Genomic DNA, 20608 nt, shown 5'->3' on the forward strand with positions numbered 1-20608 from the left:
TACTATTTTAGGACGGATTTTTTCGAAAATGGTATCAAAATGGGGGAGGGGGGTTTCGATACCAGGAATTCGATGGTGATGTTTATTTCGACGCAAGAGTAATATTTAATCATGAAACTGAGTGTTTTCAGTGTAAAATCAAGCAGTTAAGAAGTGTTTGTCGTTTTTGGGTGATTTAAGACCTCTAATTTTAATGTACGACTTAATTTTCAGCATCAAGGCTTCGTTTACATTTGTAATATATATCGAGTAATATTTTAAAATTCCTGTCCACCAGTTTTCTTTTCACCTTGATTTTGAATTAGTTAGTAGAAATCTTACACATTCACGATTCAACACAATTATTTTATCTGTTTTCTATCAAATTTAACGAGAACAATACAATCATAATGGTGCGTTAAGAAATAAAATGAAAAAATAAACACCCATAAAAAACGCGTTAAGTTCGTACAAAATACAATACATAAAATTCATAATCGTTAATTAAAAGCGTAATAAAATATCACAAAAAAAAAGAAGAATAAAAAACAGGTAACATTTTCTGAGTGTAAAAGATAGGGGTGAAGGAGAGCTCGAGAAAATACTTTCAAAGATTCCAATAGGTATTAATAAATAAAACAAATGTAAATTAAATACTCCTAAATAACAAGTACAATAACAAGGAAACTGCTCAAATAACAATGGAAGTACGGGAAAAAATTCAGTTTAAAGGCGTTACATTTTTTTTTAAAACTAAAATGGAGATTTTTCAACAATAGTAAACAACTTGCAAACATTTAAAAAATAAAACAAAACACAAAATTACATACTTCAAAAAAAAAAAAAAATTGAAAAAGTTGTATAAATTTCAAAAATTGCATCCAATAAAATTGGTCATTAACAAAGGCACCTCCTGTAAGCATGAAACAAGTGCGAATAAAATTTGTTCGTTTACTTCGTATTAATTAAAAATTAATTTTAAGAAAAAAAATGATCATTATTCCGTTGATGCGATAGCGGGAGAAGATTGGGATAAATTATTTTGATCTCTCATCAGAGCTGCGCAGAAATTGATGATTACAAGCATAAAGCATAAAATTAACGGTCCGACGATAGCTCCTTCGATGCCAAAACACAATACACCTCCGGCCATACCTAATCCAGTAAGGTAAGGGTGTCCTCTGCAAAAAAAAAAAAAAATTACAATAAATATCACAAATAAAAATATATACATAAATGAACTAACACCTTTGCATTTTTTGGAGTTTTTTTAATTTTCAAAAAAAATCGAGTAAATGTTTTTTTAAAGTCATTTATGATGTCAAAAAAGGCTGTTTTCCGAGAGAGTGGAGCGCTCTGGGAAAAATCTGACCCCGGAAATGAATTCGCCGTCCCAAAAAACCCCCATGACCAAATTTTCAACTCGATTGTCGACAAAAAGGTTTTTTTTTCCAAAAAAATGTAGGCTAGATAAACCACTTTACATTTTTTGGATTTTTTTGATTTTCAAAAAAATCGAGTAAAGGGTCGTTTTCGACTAATTTGAGGTTGCTGAGTCCGAATCTGGTGTCGATTTTTGTCGAGGGACGCTGCTTCAGTGAGAAATTGCGAATATTTCGCCGAATACAAGTCCAATCGTAAAACAAACGTCATTTTTGGATTCAGCGTGCTCGAATTAGTCAGAAAACGTTATTAAAAATGCAAAATTCGAAAACTTTTTTTCAAGTCATTTTTGATGTCAATAAAGGCTGTTTCCGAGAGAATGGAGCGCTCTGGTGAAAATCTGACGCCGGAAATGAATTCGCCGTCCCAAAAAACCCCTCGAACCAGATTTTCAGCTCGATTGGCTACAAAAAGTTTTTTTGCCCAAAAAAATGTATGAACTAACCCCTTTGCATTTTTTGGATTTTTTTGATTTTCAAAAAAATCGAGCAAAGGGTCGTTTTCGACTAATTTGAGCATGCCGAGTCCGAATCTGGTGTCCATTTTGGTCGTAAACGTTTTCTTCAGTGAGAAATTGAGACTATTTCGCCGAAATCGAGCCCGACTGCAAAACAAACATCATTTTTGGATTCAGCGTGTTCAAGTTATTCAGAAAACGTCATAAAAAATTCAAAATTTCACAACTTTTTTTTGGGTCATTTTTGATGTCAAAAAAGGCCGTTTCCGAGAGAATGGAGCGCTCTGGTGAAAATCTGACGCCGGAAATGAATTCGCCGTCCCAAAAAACCCCTCGAACCAGATTTTCAGCTTAATTGGCGACAAAAAGTTTTTTTGCCCAAAAAAATGTATGAACTAACCCCTTTGCATTTTTTGGATTTTTTTGATTTTCAAAAAAATCGAGCAAAGGGTCGTTTTCGACTAATTTGAGGTTGCTGAGTTCGAATCTGGTGTCTATTTTTGTGGAGGGCCTTTTTGTCGGTGAGAAATTACGACTAGTTTGCCGAATACGAGTCCGATCGCAAAACAAATATCATTTTTGGATTCAGCGTGCTCAAATTAATCCGAAAACGTCATTAAAAACGCAAAATTTCACTACTTTTTTCAAGTTGATTTTGAGTCCAAAAAATGACAATTTTCCAGTAGAAGGCGGCTTCGTAGGGGCTATTGAACACCAGAAATGAATTCGCCGTCCCAAAAAACCCCCTTAGCCCAATTTTCAGCTCGATTGGCTACAATAGTATATTACAATACAAGGAGCGAAAGTGAAGTATGTTTGGTCGAGTGCAATTTGACTCGCCGAGCCGAAGGCGAGGGGAGTTAAAGCACGAGACCAAACATTCTTCACGTCGCTTCTTGCATTGTAAGATATTTTTCATTATTCATGCTACGAAAATAAGTTTTACGCCCGTTTTTGGTTGAAGTGATGAGTATGGCCCCTTTTTTTGCATAGTAAATATATCGAATACTAAGCCTCCTAGAAAAAAACTAAAGACATCATGTCGATTGGAAATTTAATTCTCTACAATTTTCCTCGACTCCATTTTTCCGTAGAACGCTTTTTTCCGCCTCCAGAGCGCTTTAAAAGTTAAAAGATGTTCATTTTCGACCCGGGTAAACATAGAGCATTTTCGTAGCATGCACGGAGGGCGGAAAACTTATACTTTCGTAGCATGCATAATGAAAAAAGTTTTTTTGCCCAAAAAAATGTATGAACTAACCCTTTCCATTTTTTGGATTTTTTTGATTTTCAAAAAAATCGAGTAAAGAGTCGTTTTCGACTAATTTGAGGGCGCCGACTCCGAATCTGGAGTCCATTTTTGTCGAGGGCCTTATCTTCGGTGAGAAATTGCAAATATTTCGCCGAAATCGAGTCCGATTGCAAAACAAACATCATTTTTGGATTCAGCGTGTTCAAATTAGTCAGAAAACGTCATAAAAAATGAAAAATTCAATAACTTTTTTTCAGCTCATTTTTGATGTCAAAAAAGGCTGTTTTCCGAGAGAATGGAGCGCTCTGGCAAAAATCTGATGCCGGAAATGAATTCGCCGTCCCAAAAAACCCCCCGAACCAAATTTTCAGCTCGATTGGAGACAAAAAGTTTTTTTGCCCAAAAAAATGTATGAACTAACCCCTTTACATTTTTTGGATTTTTTTGATTTCCAAAAAAATCGAGTAAAGGGTCGTTTTTGACTAATTCGAGCAAGCCGAGTCTGAATCTGGTGTCCATTTTTGTCGAGGGACGCTGCTTCAGTAAGAAATTGCAAATATTTCGCCGAATACGAGTCCGATCGCAAAATAAACGTCATTTTTGGATTCAGCGTGCTCAAATTAGTCAGAATCCGTCATAAAAAATTCAAAATTCGACAACTTTTTTTCACATCATTTTTGAGCTCAAAAAATGCCGTTTCCGAGAGAATGGAGCACTCTGGTGAAAATCTGAAACCGGAAATGAATTCGCCGTCCCAAAAAACCCCCCGAACCAAATTTTCAGCTCGATTGGAGACAAAAAGTTTTTTTGCCCAAAAAAATGTATGAACTAACCCCTTTGCATTTTTTGGATTTTTTTGATTTCCAAAAAAATCTAGTAAAGGGTCGTTTTCGACTAATTTGATGTTGCTGAGTTCGACTCTGGTGTCCATTTTTATCGAGGACCTTTTCTTCAGTGAGAAATTGCGAATATTTCGCCGAATTCGAGTCCGATTGCAAAACAAACGTCATTTTTGAATTCAGCGTGCTCAAATTAGTCAGAACACGCGATTAAAAATGCAAAATTCGACAACTTTTTTTCAAGTCATTTTTGATGTCAAAAAAGGCTGTTTTCGAGAGAATGGAGCGCTTTGATAAAAATCTGACGCCGGAAATGAATTCGCCGTCCCAAAAAAACCCCCCTAACCGGATTTTCAGCTCGATTGGCGACAAAAAGTTTTTTTGCCCAAAAAAATGTATGAACTAACCCCTTCACATTTTTTGGATTTTTTTGATTTTCAAAAAAATCGAGTAAAGGGTCGTTTTTGGTTAATTTGAGGGCGCTGAGTCCGAATCTGGAGTCCTTTTTTGTCGAGGGCCTTTTCTTCGGCGAGAAATTGCGATTATTTCGCCGAATACGAGTGTACGCACTCGATCTTCATCTCATATGTCTTATGAAAATATAAAAATTATTCTCTACGATGCTTAATTTCTCAAACCAAAAGAATAAAATCGGTTTCTACAGACACCGCGGAAAGGACACCGTGCCTTCAATCAAACTAACCCATGAATATCTTCGTAAATCGCCGCATCCACCAAGTTCGTAGGAGCAAATTGCAACAAAAAGAGTAAAATGGCGCCGACTGTGTTCTCTTGCAAGAGCCACAAGTCCAATACACCAGGTAAGCATACGATATATGTTGGCAAAACAGGAACAGCAGCTAATAATGCGGCAATAACTGCGAAAATAAAACCATTCGGATAATTCTCGATCTCTAGACGGTAAGTGGCACTTTTATCTATCATTAGAATTTCATCCTAACCTGTAGGAACGTAAACAATATGCATCTGGAAGAGATTATGAAGGAACCAGGTATATAGGCCGTAGAAAAGAGACAATTTAGAAGACACCATGAATACTTCGGCTACCGATCTCTCGATAGCTAGAGCCAATCTGTAAACGAGGCGAAAAAAATCAGTCACAGAAATCACTCGACTCGAATAAGCAGCAACGAAGGGAGTCTTACTTCGTCCCATAGGTAGGGCTCATTTTAGCCAAGAATTCCACCGGTTTGTATACGTCCGAGCTGGAGTTGAGCAAATAAAACAACGCCGTCAGAAATATGATCTGTAAACCAGTTCGAAACACTGTGATTAATTTCAGGATACCTCGTTACGAGTAAAAAGACTCGTTCAACACTAACCAAATCAATAATAAGGCTAAACACGGTAAATCCGCTGACAAAAACTGCAGATAACAGAGTCTCCAAAAGATACAAAACTAGGCCAATATTATCGACGGTGAATTCCCAAACATTTTTCACTGCTGATGATAAAGTGGTCATGTTGTTGTTTACGAACTGCATCAGAGTATTAACGTTCATTATTTCTGTGAAATGATAAAATATTTCATCGATGAGAGAAATGGTATACATATTTTGGAAACTTGAAACGATAAGTACCAGGAGTTTTCTGAATATTCAAAGTCAAACTATCCCATATTTGGTACACAGCGTCAGAAGTGACCTTAGGTCCAACAATATTATCGTCGCTGCTGTTCACTAACCAAGCTTGATATATTCGATCCCATAATTCCAGCACAATTTTCTCCAATTCGTTTACTTTGTCTTCGGGCATCCCGTCTAGAAATTTCTTCACCTGAAAAACACAAAAACAAGTAATGAATTAAACCTGTCAGTTCTAGTTTTCGAAACTTTATTTCTAAGACAAGAAAAAATCGATTACACGGTACCATTTTTGAAATGAAATCTCTTCCGTACATGTAAGCATTTTCAAAGGCGGAATTTAGCTGGTTTTGCCAATTATCAGGTACCATATGACTAAGTTCTTGGTGAAAGGTCAACGTCTCGTTTAAAACTTTACTGGTAACTTTCACTAAATACATTCCTTCGGTGTAAATCTAAAAAAAAAAAAAAAATACCCGTGTAAATAATTAATTAAACAATAATTCAATCAATGTCAGAAAAAAAGATCTAATTAAGCACCTGCATCGTCAGAAACACTGAAGCAACAGCGATAAAAATAATAACTAATAAGATAACTGTTATGGTAGAAATCATATCACAGGATTCTTTCAACATTTTTAATACTTTTGTTTTACATAGCAACGAAACCTGCAAAAATATCAAATCACTTTATAGTAAATTCTTGATTATTTTTTTTTTTTTTAATACGAAGATCGAATCAACTAATTTCATACTTTATAAATACTCATCAAAGGAGCAGGAAACAATACATCTAGTTTTTCAGCACCAACCAGCGAATAAAGGAAATCAGAATAAACCGTCAACATATCCATCACAGTGTTATGAATTCCGATATAACTACCTGAAAAATAAAAATAAAAAGTTTGAAAACCCAATTCCATAACAACGAACGATGTTTCGTAACACGAATGAAGATGATACTTACATAATCTTTTGGAAAAATAGAACACAATATGCAAGCCAACAACGTACGGAGTCCACCACCATTTAATAAAGAAGACAAAAGCGCAGGCACAACCTACCCAATACAGGTATTGATCGCCGGCGTGAGTATCATCATTTGTATCTGGTTTGATACCGATGAAGCTCATTTGAGTAGTAAATCTTCGTCTCTGGACAAGGGTTCGTCTGGGTACAGGAATTTCTCTGCGAAATTATTTGTTACATTTAATAAACAACGTACAATGACGACAATGAAGAAACAGATGTTTCAAAAAGCTACGTACTCTGGTTCCGTTTGATCGTTGGATTGTTTTTGTTCGTCTGCGTTGATCTTCGGTTCATCTTGAGACGTTTCTGTTGAACAGATATCGAATTAATCATCGTGAAACGATTTGAAACAAGTCGAATGAGGAATTTACCAGTCGATTGCATGAAATCGTAAACAAATCCACCGATGAACAGAGCCAATAACGCGAAAAATGTCGGAATCTTTAGTAAATCCAAGAACGAAGCGACATAACACAGCACCGCGAACCAGGTGAATACCGAAAAATACGACAGAATTTTCTTGTTTTCAATATCCCATTTGAAGAAGAGCGCCCACGTAAAACTCGCAGCTATAGAAATCACCTAAGAATCAAAAACAAATCAATCAGTACACGTCTTCAAATACCGAACCACTTCGTGTTTTTGAACACTTACTACAACAGAACTGCTACACAGCTTCAATACGAACAGCAAGCTTCTGAAAAGCAAACATTGCAGAGTCCATAAGAACGAGAACGAGAACTGCGGTGCTATGAACTGTACGACGGATAAGACGAGTAGAGCAATAACAGCGTAGAAATGATCGCAGACGAATCTACCCAACACATCGGTTATATGATTGAATATGAGCAACGGGAAGCAAACCACGTCGGTGACAATATGCACGATGGAGGGTTTATTCAGCACATCGATCCAGCTGTGGAGTTTCTTCGAGAGTCTATTTTTAAAAGGGTACAGAACAGATCCGCATAGCAAAGCCCAAAGTAACGGTTTCAAGAACGGTTGCAGTATGATGAATACACCCCACGATGCGGCCGAGAAAACCACCATTAAAAATGTACCGACGACGTTGTAGAATGCTTGCTTGTAGTTCTTCTCGTCATTTTGAGACTCGACGCTCGAACCAAATCTTCCGAACCAGTCTTTGAATGAGAATTCGCGAAAATCCGGAGTACAGCCAGTGGTCTTGGACATCTTCGTTCGACACTCAGTAACGCATTCGTTGACATTAAAACGCGATAATGGGACGCGAAGTCGAAATAAATTCCGAATAATCGTTTACGCGGGGTCAAAAGTTACATTTTTGTTCGATTTTTCAGCGAGATAGATCAAAGTTTGAAGAAATTCCTGTTTGAAAATAAAATCCGAGTGTTTATTTTTAGCGCAACGTAATTTCACAGATCAAAACAAGCAGAAAGAAAGAGCAATTTACAGCTGATTTTGTTTACCTGCGTTCTGATTGGTTGATTATGAAAGTCGTTTTCTGATTGGCTCACGACAAATTGACGAGTTTTCACGACAACGATTCCAAACGACTCAACTCAAACGACAGTTGATCGAAAATTCAGCTGACTGTGATTTTCAAAACGATTGATAGCGAGTTTTCGTGTTTTTCATCAATTTAATCACATTTGGCGCCGGTTTTTCTTCGTTACTAATTTATTCGAGTGTTTTTTAGCACGTGGTTCATCTGTAAGTACCTTGACGATACGATATTTATTAATAAATCAATTTATAATGCCTGGCAACTCTTGCAAAGATGCGAAAAAACCCAAACTTCCCAACGAAACTGACTCTTCCATCGACTTCGCCGAGGAATTCATTCAATTGGAACGTGAATTCGTCGCCAGATTAGCTCCACTCGTATCCGGAGAAAAGCTCAAGCTAAAGAAAAACGAATACGTTGAATACGTTTATAATCCTCTCGAGTATGCGGCCGAATTACACAATCAGTACTTGAGAAAATACTGCGATTCGACTAAAAAGCTGCTATTTCTTGGTATGAACCCTGGACCATGGGGTATGTGTCAAACTGGAGTAAGTATCCTCAATTCATAACCCTCTTTCACTTTCAGTCCAGAACTGATGTTATTTTACTCTCCAGGTCCCCTTCGGTGAGGTAAATGCGGTAAAAGAATACTTGGGAATAACCGGTGAAGTCGAAGAACCAAAGAAAAGCCATCCTAAGAGGAAAGTCGAAGGATTGAATTGCAAACGTAGCGAAATTAGTGGTAAAAGACTTTGGGGTTTGATCGCCGATTTGAGTAAAAATAATCCTTCGGTATTTTTCAAAGACTGCTTCGTGTATAACTACTGTCCGTTAGCTTTTATGAGTTCAACTGCCAAGAATATTACACCAGCCGAGTTGAAGGTTGTCGATCGTTATTTAATGATTTAGTATTAGAAATATCCTCGACTAATCGGCGTGTTTTTTCCAGGCCGGAGATCAATTAACGTTAAGCAATACCTGCGACGAATTCTTGCTCAGGGTTTTGAAACTTCTGGATACGAAGATCGTCATAGCGTTAGGGAAATACGCTGAGAAACGTACACTGGAGGTATTGGAGAAACATCAAGTCAAAGATATCAAAGTAAAAGAGTAATTTTAACACATTCGTTTCTCTTCCTTCCTCCAGATAAATCTAAAAATGTATTTTATATATTCCAGGTTTACTACGTTCAGCATCCTAGTCCTTTGAACAGAAACAGCACTAACTGGCTAGAAGATACCGCCAAATGTTTGAAAGAATATGGTCTCATTCATTATCTACAGTCAAATTAATATTTTCCCTCGTTCCCACCACCGTTGACTCGAATGCCATAATACTCGATTAATTAGACTAAGTTTCCATTCCGTTTTTCAAAAAGATGGAAGATCAAATGAGAATCAGTTTGGATTTAGCCAACCAAGCATTAAACATAGGAGAAGTACCAGTCGGCTGTATCTTTCTCTACAACGATCGAGTCATCGCTCGAGGCAAAAATAGCGTCAACGAGACCCGAAATGCGACCAGACACGCCGAACGAAACTGCGTCGACGAAGTAGTCGATAAATATAAAGATACCTGGCACGACGTAATGTCCAAAGTAACAGTCGTAGTTACCGTTGAACCGTGTATAATGTGTGCCAGTCTGCTGTATAGTTTAAAAGTACCAAAAATCGTCTACGGTTGCAATAACGACAGATTCGGCGGATGTGGATCTGTGATGGATGTGTTACCTTTGTATAGTCTCGAGTGTCAACTCGTCGCAGGTGTTTTGAAAGACGAAGCGATGAGTTTATTGAAAACATTCTACGCTGGTACTAATCCTAATGCTCCTTTGTCTAAAGTTAAAATTAAGAAAAAATGATTCCTCTTTATTACGTCTCGAGTATGTTTAATCATTTTTATTATTATCATTACGAGCATTTTTCGAGTCTCTTTTACGATATAGTTTTTATATTTCAATGTGCTTTGTATTATTTTTTTTATACTTGTGAACACATTTTTTTACGTATTATTTCGTGTTTTTTATGTTTCCTTAAAATGATTATAAAATAAATTGGAAAGTTTCATGTACACAGCCTTCGTAATTCTAGATTTTTACATTCACACTATCTCAGTCAGATTATTGATTCACTGGAACGGATTTATTTTACGAGTAGCAAGGTAAAGATCGGTTATAGGATTGGTTAACAGTGACATTCTTCTTCTATCCAGTACCGATATCTCGATCAAATTTGCCAATTGATCGCACGTGACTTTTTTTGTATACGCTGTAATTACCTTTCGTGGTTCGGTCATAATGAATCCATTGTCGCTATAGAGTACTCTTTCTTCGCCAGCATCCAACCATACGAATAACGAGATTGCGTTCGTAGTTAGCGTGATTTCACATTCGTTCTTGTCGATGGCAGTTAAAGATGCCTGTAAAATAACAAAAACAGTCTGGTTCAGATTCGTGGAGCATTTGCAATTTCACAAGAATTATTACTAAATCAAATTACGACGAAAAATAAAATCTAGAATAGCTAATAACGTAAAACTAACCGAAATAGTCACATCAGGAATGCCAACAGCCGTTTTGAACGATACAGGGAATAAATAATTTTCACTAATCATCGAATTATTCGATTTATGCGCCAAGGACACTTTCAGAAAACACAACTGACCCGGAACATCGCTTCGACATTTAGCATTTGAATCGATAAGTTCGCCAACAGTGGTTCTTTTGTAAATTTGAGCCGATTCTTTATTCTGGAACAGAAATTCAATTCTATAAACTTTCGAATGCTCAATTCTCAACTACCGGTATGGGAAATATGAACTTACGATGGTTATCACGTCACTAAACGTGTCAACAGGAGTCAAAGAATTCCATTTGAAGATTTGGGTCTTCAAAATCACATTAGGTATATCTTCGAGTAAATCGGACATCACGTTTATCGTGATAGAACCGTTTGAATGATGATCTGCAGCTACTAGAACCGGAGCGAAGAATTTCGCAGCGAAATACATCAACATTTTCCATTTGCCGCCGTATTCTGAACGAAGAAGTTCAATAAATTAGTCATTTTGAGTCAATTAGATCGAAAACACGAATATTCATTATTTTTGTACATTTTAATTGTAATGAATTTTAAAAACTGGATTGAAAAAAAAATTACCGATAGAGGACCAAGATGGTGCTTGCCAAATGTCGTTCAGCTGCCAAAATAAAGCTCCCATCGTTTGACCGGAACCATCGTCTAAAATCGTACTGCGCCATTTACGATACCATTCTGTTTGCGATTTTACTGACCAAGCTTGATTAATCTGCAATGAATTCAAATTATTTTAGATTTGCAAAATTTACAAAAAAAAAAAACAGAAAAAATCAAAACAATTTGAAATTTTGAAGAAAGAAGGAACTGAATGAAAAATTTCAAAATTTGATATAAAAAGTGGAGAAAACCAAAAATTTTGTTCAAAAAATAAAAAAAAACAAAAAATTGAAATTCTGAAAAAAAATTATTTTGCAATTTTGGAGCAAAAAAAAGTATTTCTGCGATTATAACAAAAAAGAAATATTTTTTGCAATTTTGGAAGGAAAATAAAACTTTGCGATTTTGGCAGAAAATTATATTTTTTTTCAATTTTGCCAAAAACTGGAAATTTGAGCAGTTTTTTTTCAAATGTACAAATTAGCGGGAAGAGAAAGCTTCCCGAATTTATTCACTACCTATACTTACAACATTTTTCAGTTTTCTAAAAAGGCAGGAAATTTTTTTTTGAAAAATTAAAATAATCAAAATTTTAACAAAATAAAAGAATTGAGAATATTGAAAAAAAACAGAACATTTTTTTTGACAAAAATTAAATTTGAGAAAGGCTGATAGGGGTCGGGTCAAATTTTATTCATGACAAAATTTCTTCGAAAAAATAGAAAAAATTGAATTTTCATAAATGAAAAATTTCCACAGAACTTTTCCCATTTTGGCTAAAAAGCAGGACTTTTGACAGAAAATAATTTCAAATGTTTTGAATCGAAAGGAGAAGAAAGGGGCAGAGGCTCAAAACTTACTCAAAACTTTCTTTCAAAAAAAAAAAGGTGAAAGGGAGAAAAATTTGTTTGCAATTTTGGAAAAATATTATATTATTTTCTTCTGTAATTTTAACAACAACAAAAAAAAAAACAGCACATTAAGTATTTTCAATACTCAATCTCGGGAAGAAAGAAGCACCCTTCTGTAATTTCGCGGAGGAAAGAAGGATTTTTTTTCACAATTTCTGCAAATCAGGACGTTCTTTTGATAATTCTGTCAAAAAAACCTTTTGTAATTTTCCAAACAAACGAGATTTTTTTGTTATCTGCAATTTTGACGAAACCTAAAAAACAGGACTGGAAATGGTGTTTTATTCAAGATATGTATAATTTTTCTGCTTTCCAAAAAACCATCAGATTTTTTTTTTTAATTTAAACAATCAAAATTCAGAAAAAATAAATTTTTTTGGAATTTTGGCAAAAAACAGAAAATTTTTTCGCAATTTTGTCAAAAAGCAGACATTTTGACGGTGAACTTTTTCAAATAATTCAAGGGGTCAGCGCAAGACGGTCAGAAATCATCCAAGACAAATTGTTTCAAAAAAATCACATCGAAATCAGAAAAATTTTTAAAAATTAAAATTTAGGAAAAAGGAGGGAGTACATAGAAAATTCTTTTATCTCCCAATTTTGGAAAAAACAGGGTTTTCAACACAATATGTTCAATTTTATGGGAAAATTCAGAATTTATTCGATACAAAATTTTTTCATGTTCTAAAAGACCAGAAAAAATTGAAAAAAATTGAATTCAGAAAAACCAAAAAAATATTGGAAATTTTGGCAAAATAAGGAATCAAAGTTTTAGAAAAAATTAAAATATGACAATTTTGGCAAAAACATTTTTTCAGATGTTTAAAATTATGGAGCATAGAGTGGAAAAGGGGAGGGAGGTGCTCAAAATTTTTCTATTTTGCAAGAAAAAATTCAAAACTATTTTTAAAAAATTAAAGAAATTAAAGTACTTGAAAAATAAAAAATATTTTAGAATTTTAGCCAAAGGCGATATTTTCATCTCCCAATTTTGAAAAAAAAACAGGATTTTCAACACAATGTTTTTTCAAATGTTCCATTTTATGGGAAAATTCAGAATTTATTCGATACAAATTTTTTTCATGTTCTAAAAGACCAAAAAAAAATTGAAAAAAATTCAATTCAGAAAAAAGAAAAAACTTTGAAAATTTTGGCAAAATGAAGAATTATTTTTAAGGTTTTGGGGAAAATTAAATTTTGATAATTCTTTGCAAAAAACAGTTTAATTTTGGCAAGAAATTTTTTCAGATGTTGAAAATTATGGAGCATAGCCAGGGTGGGAAATGGGAGGGGGTAGGGTGGTCAAAAATTTTTCTATTATGCAAGAAAAAATTCAAAAATATTTTTAAAAAATTTAAGAAATCAAAATACTTATATAAGAAAAAACATTTTAGAATTTTAGCCAAGGACGAATTTTTTTTGTTGCAATTTTGGAAAAAAACAATTCAAAAATCCAGTTTTTCCCATTTTTATGTTTTTTTAACAGAAATGAAAATTTTTTTACAATTTTGGCAAAGGCAGCATTTTTTTTGAAATTCTATCAAAAGCAAAATTTTTTGCAGGAATGTTTTTCAATGTTTCAATGGAAAGGGGATGAAAGAGTCAACATTTCTCCAAGACAAAATTGTTCAATTTTCAAATATTAAATACCTAAATTTTAAACAAGTTTGCCAAGAAAAAAAAAGGGCATCGGGACACTTCAGCAAAGAAGACAAACCAAGGAAGACATTAATTTTTTTTCAATAATGAAGGCGAAAAATTCAACAACGACTTTAGCACATCACTCGACTCGAATCGTTCACCAACCTGAGTCAAATACACAATATTCTCCAAATCACTCAACAAAGGAGCCGGAAAATGATGCAACAGCCCGTACATCAGATAGGTATTCCCCATCAGTAAATGTTGCCGATGCTCCATGAATTCACCGGTAAGCGAAGCCAGATCACCATCGGTAGCTACTTGACGCCAGGTACTCAACGATGGCAAAGACTGGTATCCGTATTCGGACGAAAACCGTGTAAAAGGAAAATGATCAACGTGCCAGCTGTTACGGAAATAGTTATAATAATGCACTGAAATGATATACGTTCGAATTAGGATACCTTAAATTAATATTTAATCGCATTATTGCGATAATCTATCTTTCGTACCATCGCCGTATAAAGGATTATACGGGTTACTGGAGATATATCCTTCGATCAGAGATTCCACACCGTTAGTTGGACTTGATACGAGATAATCGCGAGTATTATCCATCTTTAGGACAGCTTCTTGAACGGTATTTACGTACAATTCGATGTATTCTTTAGCATAGAGCGAGTAATTGGTCGACGTACCGTACCTAAACAAACAGATACCTATCTTCGTTAAAACCGTGTGGATTAACGCGAGACACATTTAAATGCGAAAAAAACTCGACGTGTTTTACCAATTTCCACTCAAGGCGGCTTCATTTTCGTTGTTTCCGGCCCAGACGACGATACTAGCGTGATATTGGAGACGTCTCACTTGCTGGGTAATCTCGTCGGTCACCGAATGCAGGAAATCTCCATCGACCGGGTACATACCGCAGGCGAACATCATATCTTGCCAAATCATTATACCGTATTCGTCGCAAACCTAAAATAAACCGAGGATTAGAGAATTTGCTAAATTAAATTTTCCATTTGATCGTATTTGAGGCTAAAATACTTGATAAAAGTAATCCGATTCGTAAATGCCACCTCCCCATACTCTTAGCATATTCATATGGGTGATTTTAGCGCTCAAGAGTAACTCTCTGATGACATCTTTATTGGCAGATTTTTCTGGTAGCGCGTTGGCCGGAATGTAATTTGATCCTTTGGCGAAGATCGGAATATCGTTGACGACGAAATAAAACGAACGACCTGTAAAAATACCTATTAGTAACATGGGTCAACAAAAAACTGGAATTCGGTAACCATAAAAGAGTAGGTACCTTTAGCGTGAGAATTCTTATCGATAAAATCTTGAACCAGTTTAATCGTTCTGAATCCAATTCTGATCGATTTCGTTGTATTCACTCCTTTGGACGAGATAAACGCGAATGAAAGTTTATACAAACGTTGATCACCGTAACCGTTCGGCCACCAGAGTTGTACATCATCCTGCAAACTGACCAATGTAATCGCCATTCAAAAATTAAAACGCTAAATCTAAACGTGACTAAAATAGGCTACCTTAGGAACAGATACTCTCAAACGAGTTACAATCTCTTTCTTTCTAGATCCAGCTTCGACTACTATCTTCTCAGAAGAGGTCAACTTTTGGGCATTCGGTAAATAAAACGTCATGTACAAATTGCCTTCGAATTGCTCGCTATTTGTGAGCGGAATCTCGCTATAAACATCGGCTATTATTTTCCACGAGTGGCTGGCTTCAGATGGAATAGTTCTGACGACTACGTCGCGAATAATCACTTCTTGCTGACGTCCAATCAACTCCACCCCTTTCCTAAACAAATGCACCAAATATAGTAAGAACATCACTATTCGAAGAATAATGATCAACTTACCAGAACCCAACGGAAGGAAAAGCAGGCCCCCAATCCCAAGCGAAAGAAGCTTGCATTCGACGTAAAAAGTTCACGTGACATTCTCCGTGATAATTCGAAGGCACGCACGATGGTGGGACCGAATGAATGGAATTCTGCGAATGAGTTATTCCACTTTTAATCGGCGACTGGAATTCGATTTCTATTCGATTATTTCCCGCCTGCACAGAAAATAATGTAGTTTGAATACATTTTTTAGCACGAATGGATGACGGACACGTATTTATTTCAATTTTTGATTAGGTAGGTACCTACCTGAAGAATATTCGTGACGTCGAAACGATACCGGATGAAGGAATTCGTAGCTTGGCCGAGTGTTCTTTTGTTTAAATATATATCCGAAATACCGTCTAAGCCGTGGAACAGTAATTCTTGACTCGAAGTTTGCGTCAAGAGGTCATCGACTGTTGAAATAAAAGCAAAAGATTGGATTAATATCTAGTTAATAATTCTAATCATATTTTTCATGCATTGCAACAGCAAAAACTTGAATAAAATTTTTAAAAATTATAAATTGACTGAAATTATTTAATTATACGATGCGAATTCGTGTATGTATCTGTGGTAGTTTTTATTGACGAAGTCAAGTCATAAAAATAAGTTGATATTCGTATTCAGCACACCCGAAAACCTAATAATAAACCATACGTCACACGATTTTTTCAATTTTTGGCAAATTTAGAACTTTGAAGGCCAAGGGGGAGCATTGGAGGGACCGAATCATGAAAATAAGTTGATATTCGTATTCAGCACACCCAAAAACCTAATAAACCATACGTCACACGATTTTTTCAATTTTCGGCAAATTTAGGACTTTGGGGGCCAAGGAGACCTTTGGAGGGGTCGAATCAAAAAAATACGTTGAAAATCGTATTCAGCACATCCAAAAACCTAATAAACCATATGTCACACGATTTTTTCATTTTTTGGGAAATTTGGGCCTCTGGGGGCTTTGGGAGCGAAGGAGGGCATTGGAAGGGTCGAATCAAAAAATTACGTTGATATTTGTATTCAGCGCACTCAATAACCTAATAAACCGTATGTCACACGATTTTTTCAATTTTTGGAAAATCTAGGACTTTGGGGGCCAAGGAGACTTTTGGAGGGGCCGAATCAAAAAAATACGTTGATATTCGTATTCAGCGCACCCAATAACCTAATAAACCATACGTCACACGATTTTTTCAATTTTTGGAAAATCCAGGACCTTGGGGGCCAATGAGACCTTAGGAGGGGCCGAATCAAAAAAATACGTTAATATTCGTATTCAGCGCACCCAATAACCTGATAAACCATATGTCGCACGATTTTTTCAATTTTCGGCAAATTTAGGACTTTGAGGACTAAGGAGACGTTTGGAGGGGTCGAATCAAAAAAAAAAATACGTTGAAATTCGTATAAAAATGAGACCTTTTTGGTGATTTAACAAAAAGGAGATTTTTTGACAATTTTGGTAAAATAAAAAATGAAATTGTTTTCGACAATTTTGATAAAAAACAAGACCTTTTTTGGGGGGAAAAAAGGAAAGAATTTTTATAGCATTGTATGCACACAGAAAACAGGACTTTTGACAATTTTTCCAAAACAAGGAACTTTTTGACAATTTTGGAAAAAAAATCACGATCTTTAAAATCCAATTTCAAAAAAAACGTAATTTTCTGACATTTTGAGATTTTTTCTGTAATTTTAAGAAGCATAAATTTTTGGGCAGTTTTGATGAAACATTGAGCTTTTTTATTTTTGGAAATTTAGGTCTCAGAAAAAGGTCTTCTTCGCGTGTTTTTAAAAATCAGGACCTTAAAATCACATTACCGAAAAATAATATTTTTTTGACATTTTTTACTAAAAATTGGCTTTTTAATAATTTTAACAAAACTTGAGATTTTTCTGTTTTTTTTTTCTATCATATTTTCTTATGGACATTTAGGTGAAACATTGAGCTTTTTTTAAATGGAAATTTAGGTCTCCAAAAAAAAAGGATTTCTTCGCATGTTTATGAAAAAACAAGACTTTTATTTGCGAATTGTGGAACAGAAAGAAAACTTTTCAGACAGTCGAGGCAAAAATCAATACTTTTTTGATGTTCAGTCAAAAATGCAGAACTTTCATGACAATTTTGGCAAAAAAACCGAACTTTTTTGGCATTTTGAAAACAGAACTACTTTTTTTTTGACAATTGTGGAATAAAATCAGGACTTTAAAATCACATTTCCGAAAAAACATAATTTTTTGACAATTGTGACCAAAAATTGGCCCTTTGACAATTTGACCAAACTTGAGATTTTTTCTGTAATTTTTGGAAAAAAAACATGAATTTTTTGAAGTTTTGGGTGAAACATCGACCTTTTTTTAAAAAAAAAGACTCCTTTGCAAAAACAGGGCTTTCATTTGCCAATTTTAGAACAAAAAAAAAAAAACGTTTCAAACAGTCAAGGCAAAAATCAATCATTTTTTGATGTTTGGGCAACAATGCAGGAATTCCTCAGCAATTTTGGCAAAAAACCAAACTTTTTTAGCATAGATATTTTTTAATTAAAAAAAACTATAATTTTTTCGGCGATTTTAATGAAAAACAATATTTATGTAGTATGTACTTTTTGATACACACAAAATAGAAAGAAATTTTTACAGCATAATATGCTAAAAATACTTCTTGACAATTTTATCAAAAAATGAAACTTTTTGACAATTTTGACCAAATTTGATATTTTTTCATGTACTTTTTGAAGAAAAACATGAATTTTTCGACAGTTTTGCTGAGACAAAGAGCTTCTTTTTTTTTTGACAATTTAGCACTCAAAAAAAGTACTTCTTCGCATGTTTGTGGAAAAACAGGGCTTTCAAATGCAAATTTTAGAACAAAAGGAAAACTTTTTAGACAGTCAAGGCAAAAAGCTGCACATCCTTGGAAATTTTGCCCAAATAATTAATTTAACAAAATCCCCTGATTTTCGAGTGAAACATGATTCATAAAGTATCGCACCACCAAATGACGTCTTGTTTTTTTTTCCAAGTACAAATCACGAGTCTGTAAGCAATTCCGACGATATTAATTCTACATCCGAACTTCTTGACAATGTAAATTATTTGCAAATTTTTACGCAAGTAAATTTCAACTTCTAATTATTATTCCTATTTACAAGTTTACCACATCCAAGTACACGAATAGGTAGTTCATGTTATAGAAATTGAAACGACTGAGAAAGAAGAAGGGTGACAAATTTAAAAACAAGTTTCCACAATCACTTTGAAATCTTGAACTTCAAGTACATATACATAGAATCACATGTATAGGTAAAAAAATTACCATAATGATTATACAAACGATATTCACTTACTCGTAAAATCCAACGAATAGGTCCACGTGTCATTTGCAACCCACCGGTAAGCAACATCGTTAAATCGATAAAATAGATCTTCTTTCAAAACGTTGGTATTCCGCAAATCGGTATAGATACCACTAGGATTCGATACATTTTTGAAAATGGCTAAGAAAAGTACACCGTTTGAGTTCACACACCATTATCAATAAAAATACGAGTACAATTTTCACTCACTTTTATTAGAGTTCCGCAAAGTCCATCGAGTATTTTCCAGTAAGGGTACGACGATTAAACTACGAACAAGATAAATATTCAAAAATATTCCCCAGAAGCGTATTCCGAGCATAATCATTTTCTTCTATCTACGTACAAAAAACACACTAGCGTCGCGTACCGAGCATAATTATCTAATTAACCTGAAAACAGATTTTCAATAGGAATTAGGTATAGGTATAAGAGTGATTGATAAGTTACGAGTACGGTGATAACAAAGAGTAAAGGTAACACGTCAGAGGAGATTCATTAGGTATTATGAAGCGTCACACGCAACGTTTCACTTCGCTACTATCATCACCATCATCATTCGTTTAGAGAGAATAACAGGAAAATATTTAAACAAAATACCGGTAATAAAACAAAGTAAATGGTACCTACTTCGATACAATGTTATTTCATTACGTACTGTTAGTTCCAAAGTCAACCAAGAGTAAATTTTCAAGATAAACGTAAATAGGTACCTACCAAATTTATTGAGTGTTGAGCATACATACCTCAGCAGTATTCTCATCTTTGGCGGATAAGAAAATACGAAGAGCTGAATGCACACATTTACATACTTACATAGCATCACTATTCATCCACAACTGGTAGGCGTAGATATTTAAATTAAATACAGCAGGTCCCCGCAGCGTTGGGTGTTCAAAGATGCAAAGGTAATGGCAAGCATTGGCGTATGACTCATGCTCATGTAGATCGAGTTGATCATATAAAATATCCGCTGTGATTCATTTCTGTACTCAACAAGTTTGCGAACTTGTGAAATGAAACGTTCAAATTGTAATTGAGCTCATATGAGAGCCATTGAAGTAATTTAAGTTATTTTGAATCATGGTTTTAAAGTTTGTGAACCGGTGAACCAGGCAAATTTCAGCTTTGAAAACAAATTTTGGGCATATGCCCCCTCCCCCTCCTTTCAACTGAGCCTCCATTTGGCCACAATTGGTCCATGATGTTCACCTATAACTGAAAACTGAGTTTTCATATCTTGAGAGTCTGAAATCGATGATACTTTTACGCATAAGTAAGCCCAAATTGAATTTTTTTCATTCTGGCCCTCAGAGGCCCAAACTCTTTTTTTCTCTAACAACCTCTCTGGATCCATATTACAATACAACCCAGTTATCTCAAAATTGAGGACAGCATGCAAAACCAGGGCTTATGATAAGAAATTTTCTCAATGGGTATATCAATTTTTTGGAGGTGGAGGGGCGGGGAGGAGTTATTTTTA

At 34.9% G+C, this 20608-nt stretch overlaps 4 protein-coding genes across 5 annotated transcripts; 2 read left to right on the plus strand and 2 right to left on the minus strand.

The window, feature by feature from the left end:
- Positions 1–324: 324 nt before the first annotated feature.
- On the minus strand, positions 325–7989 carry LOC135836483 (transmembrane protein 245). The gene is made up of 13 exons (XM_065351357.1): positions 7261–7989; positions 6978–7188; positions 6843–6912; positions 6542–6762; positions 6330–6457; positions 6115–6243; positions 5862–6029; positions 5572–5767; positions 5314–5498; positions 5137–5237; positions 4933–5063; positions 4674–4848; positions 325–1160 (listed from the first exon to the last, which is right to left on the minus strand). The coding sequence occupies exons 1-13, from the start codon at positions 7798–7800 to the stop codon at positions 977–979; spliced, it is 2439 nt and encodes an 812-aa protein (XP_065207429.1). The 5' UTR covers positions 7801–7989; the 3' UTR covers positions 325–976.
- Positions 7990–8203: 214 nt separating this feature from the next.
- Smug (Single-strand-selective monofunctional uracil-DNA glycosylase) lies at positions 8204–9415 on the plus strand. The gene is made up of 4 exons (XM_065351412.1): positions 8204–8643; positions 8711–8977; positions 9045–9197; positions 9275–9415. Exons 1-4 carry the CDS (start codon positions 8344–8346, stop codon positions 9386–9388), a joined length of 834 nt encoding a protein of 277 aa, XP_065207484.1. The 5' UTR covers positions 8204–8343; the 3' UTR covers positions 9389–9415.
- Positions 9416–9474: 59 nt separating this feature from the next.
- On the plus strand, positions 9475–10166 carry LOC135836510 (tRNA-specific adenosine deaminase 2). Its single transcript, XM_065351399.1, has one exon. The coding sequence runs from the start codon at positions 9475–9477 to the stop codon at positions 9955–9957; it is 483 nt and encodes a 160-aa protein (XP_065207471.1). The 3' UTR covers positions 9958–10166.
- beta-Man (beta-mannosidase) lies at positions 9964–19986 on the minus strand. 2 transcript variants are annotated; one of them, XM_065351331.1, is made up of 15 exons: positions 19872–19986; positions 19336–19517; positions 19117–19266; positions 16034–16182; positions 15740–15939; positions 15405–15678; positions 15164–15332; positions 14896–15092; positions 14633–14823; positions 14355–14545; positions 14008–14276; positions 11255–11402; positions 10920–11131; positions 10638–10844; positions 9964–10514 (listed from the first exon to the last, which is right to left on the minus strand). In XM_065351331.1, exons 2-15 carry the CDS (start codon positions 19451–19453, stop codon positions 10224–10226), a joined length of 2766 nt encoding a protein of 921 aa, XP_065207403.1. In that variant the 5' UTR covers positions 19454–19517; positions 19872–19986; the 3' UTR covers positions 9964–10223. The 2 variants fall into 2 exon arrangements, with proteins under 2 accessions (XP_065207403.1, XP_065207395.1); XM_065351323.1 differs by lacking the exon at positions 19872–19986 and having other exon boundaries at positions 19336–19666.
- Positions 19987–20608: the final 622 nt, after the last annotated feature.

The sequence above is a fragment of the Planococcus citri genome, chromosome 1 (genome assembly GCF_950023065.1).
Source record: "Planococcus citri chromosome 1, ihPlaCitr1.1, whole genome shotgun sequence".
Taxonomy (NCBI): Eukaryota; Metazoa; Arthropoda; class Insecta; order Hemiptera; family Pseudococcidae; genus Planococcus; species Planococcus citri.